The following is a 2500-nucleotide window of genomic DNA, read 5'->3' as shown; positions in this document are numbered from 1 at the left end:
CATGCCAAAGAAAACGGTGAGCGCACCAACGGAAACGGTCAGCGCGCCTACGGAATAAGTGAGCCCAAAAACGGTGAGCGCTCCAACGGAAACGGCCGCAATGGAAACGGACACAACGGTGAGCGTGCCAACGAAAACGGTGAGCGTGCCAACGAAAACGGTGAGCGTGCCAACGAAAAGGGTGAGCATGCCAACGAAAACGGTGAGCGCACCAACGGAAACGGTCAGCGCGCCTACGGAATAAGTGAGCCCAAAAACGGTGAGCGCTCCAACGGAAACGGCCGCAATGGAAACGGACACAACGGTGAGCGTGCCAACGAAAACGGTGAGCGTGCCAACGGAAACGGTCGCAACGCCAATGGCTACAATGGAAACGGTGGCAATGGAAATGGCCGCCCCTACAGAAACGGTTACAACGGTAATGGTGGCAACAGAAACGGAGAGCGGGCCAATGGAAACGGAGAGCGGGCCAATGGAAACGGAGAGCGGGCCAATGGAAACGGAGAGCGGGCCAATGGAAACGGAGAGCGGGCCAATGGAAACGGCGAGCGGGCCAATGGAAACGGCGAGCGGAAGAATGGAAACGGTGAGCGGGCCAATGGAAACGGTGAGCGGGCCAACGGAAACGGTCGCAATGGTAATGGCTACAATGGAAACGGCCAAAACGGCAACAGAAACATTGAGCGCTACAATGGAAACAGCCGCAATGGAAACGGTGAGCGCCCAAACGGAAATGGCCACAAAGGCAACGGCTACAACGCATACAGTCAGCGCTCCAACGGAAACGGTGAAAACGAAAACGGTGAAAACGGAAACGGTGAGAACGGAAATGGCTACAACGGGAACGGCCACAATGGGAACGTTGAAAACGGGAACGGGAACGGTGGCAACGGAAAGGCCAGTTCAGCTACGACCGCAGCCAGAATCGCCCACAGGGCGAGAGTTTACCTGAAGGTCAAAAAGCCTTACTTGGTCCCTGCTAATCACCACCGCCTGGTCGGAAGGTAAGACCTTTAGCGGTGCGGCCCTAAGCCAACTCCACGTCGGTGCTGGTCCCCCACCCTAACCACCCTAAGCCCCTTCTGTCATAACCAAGAATCTTTATCCGGGTTCAACCAATTTCACTCACCTCTTGTGCTCTTTAGACTCCCCCCACCACCCTGTTTTCCCCTGGAAGTTTATTTGTCACGGCGACACACCAGACACGTCCTCACCACACCCGCCTACATTTTGTGTGTCTTCTCACTGTGTTGATTGTGTCGTCACCGAGCTAATAAAAGTGGTGTTTCATCTGTCCTCGTCTGAGTGTGGTCACTAAACCTGTTGTCAAAAAGGGTGTGTTCTTTTGTCTTGTGGCTGCATGGACCGTCACCGTCCTCGTCTTCTTGGCTTTCTCTTCTGGACTTGACCGCCCACTTGTCTGGCGCTCTTTATGCCTGCTTTTTGGACTCGGTGGGGGAAAGTGGTGCATAAAGTGACTTTGCTTCCTGACTCGCTCCTCTTCTCCCTTTTCCGTCCTGGCCGCTTTCGCAACGGGACAGTTTGACGCTGGCGCCCGTGACCATCGACCAGTCGGACCCGGACTCCGTGGAGGCTCTGGCGGGCCAGACGGTGGTGCTGCCCTGCAGAGTCAGACCGCCGCCGTCGTCCAGCGTGCTGGTGGAATGGAGGAAGGACAATGCTGCACTGTCCTCACGCAGGTCAGACTGGACTCGGTTCAATCTCATTGTCCCAACTGCAGTGTTAGTTAGGATCTTCTAGAAACGGTTCAGAGTTGTTAATCCCAAAAAAGTATAGATTTTGAACCAAAAATCCTTTTGATTCTGAATCGATTCGTTACTCCCCAGGACTCGAATCGAATCGTGTGGTGCGCAAAGATTCCCAGCCCTGGTATTGGTGTCCTCACGGAGTCTCTCTTCTGCAGGTATCAGCAGCAGCCTAATGGATCGCTGCTGGTCGGTCCTCTCAGCAAGTCGGACTCGGGTTGGTTCCTGTGCGTGGCCACCAGTGGGCAGGAGAGAGACCACCGCTACGTTTACCTCTCTGTGTCAGGTAAGGCTAACAGACCTTACGATTATTGCCTGGGAATGTTGGATTCTTTGCTCCAATGTAGAACAGTCCTGAGAACTGACGTGGGACCCTCTGGACCAGGGGTTTCAAACCTGCGAGCCTAATCAGAATCAGAATCAGAAATACTTTATTAATCCCCAAAGGGAGATTCAGGTTTTCAGCACAATCCCGTTCAAGAGCAGACTTACATTAACCTGAATCTCGCCAGACCCTTGTAGTTCTGGCGAGAACTAAGTGGGTCTTAAGACGAGACTTAAAACACTCCACTGTGGGAGCAGTTGGAACATGGACGGGCGGAGTGTTCCAGAGCTTAAGGCTGACCACAGAGAAGGCCCCTGTCTGCCCTGGTTTTAAGTCTCGTCTTGGGCACCACGAGATGAAATCATAGCTGTGTATTTGAGTTGGATGTTATTGTATAATTTGGTGGTCA

General features: G+C 53.5%; 1 protein-coding gene across 2 annotated transcripts in view; it reads left to right on the top strand.

The window, feature by feature from the left end:
- The window catches only part of paplna (papilin a, proteoglycan-like sulfated glycoprotein), a 65742-nt gene that overhangs the window by 56864 nt on the left and 6378 nt on the right, over nucleotides 1-2500 (top strand). For both annotated transcript variants that reach the window (XM_061987637.2, XM_061987638.2), the window contains exons 18-20: nucleotides 1-1004; nucleotides 1542-1700; nucleotides 1925-2052. The exon at nucleotides 1-1004 is cut by the window's left edge and continues 617 nt beyond it. In XM_061987637.2, the coding sequence (XP_061843621.1) occupies nucleotides 1-1004; nucleotides 1542-1700; nucleotides 1925-2052 (1291 nt within the window). The remainder of the gene's footprint in view (nucleotides 1005-1541; nucleotides 1701-1924; nucleotides 2053-2500) is intronic.

Source organism: Nerophis lumbriciformis, linkage group LG26, assembly GCF_033978685.3.
Source record: "Nerophis lumbriciformis linkage group LG26, RoL_Nlum_v2.1, whole genome shotgun sequence".
NCBI lineage: Eukaryota > Metazoa > Chordata > Actinopteri > Syngnathiformes > Syngnathidae > Nerophis > Nerophis lumbriciformis.
Note: the sequence above shows the minus strand (reverse complement) of the source record. Positions and strands in the feature narration are given on the sequence as shown.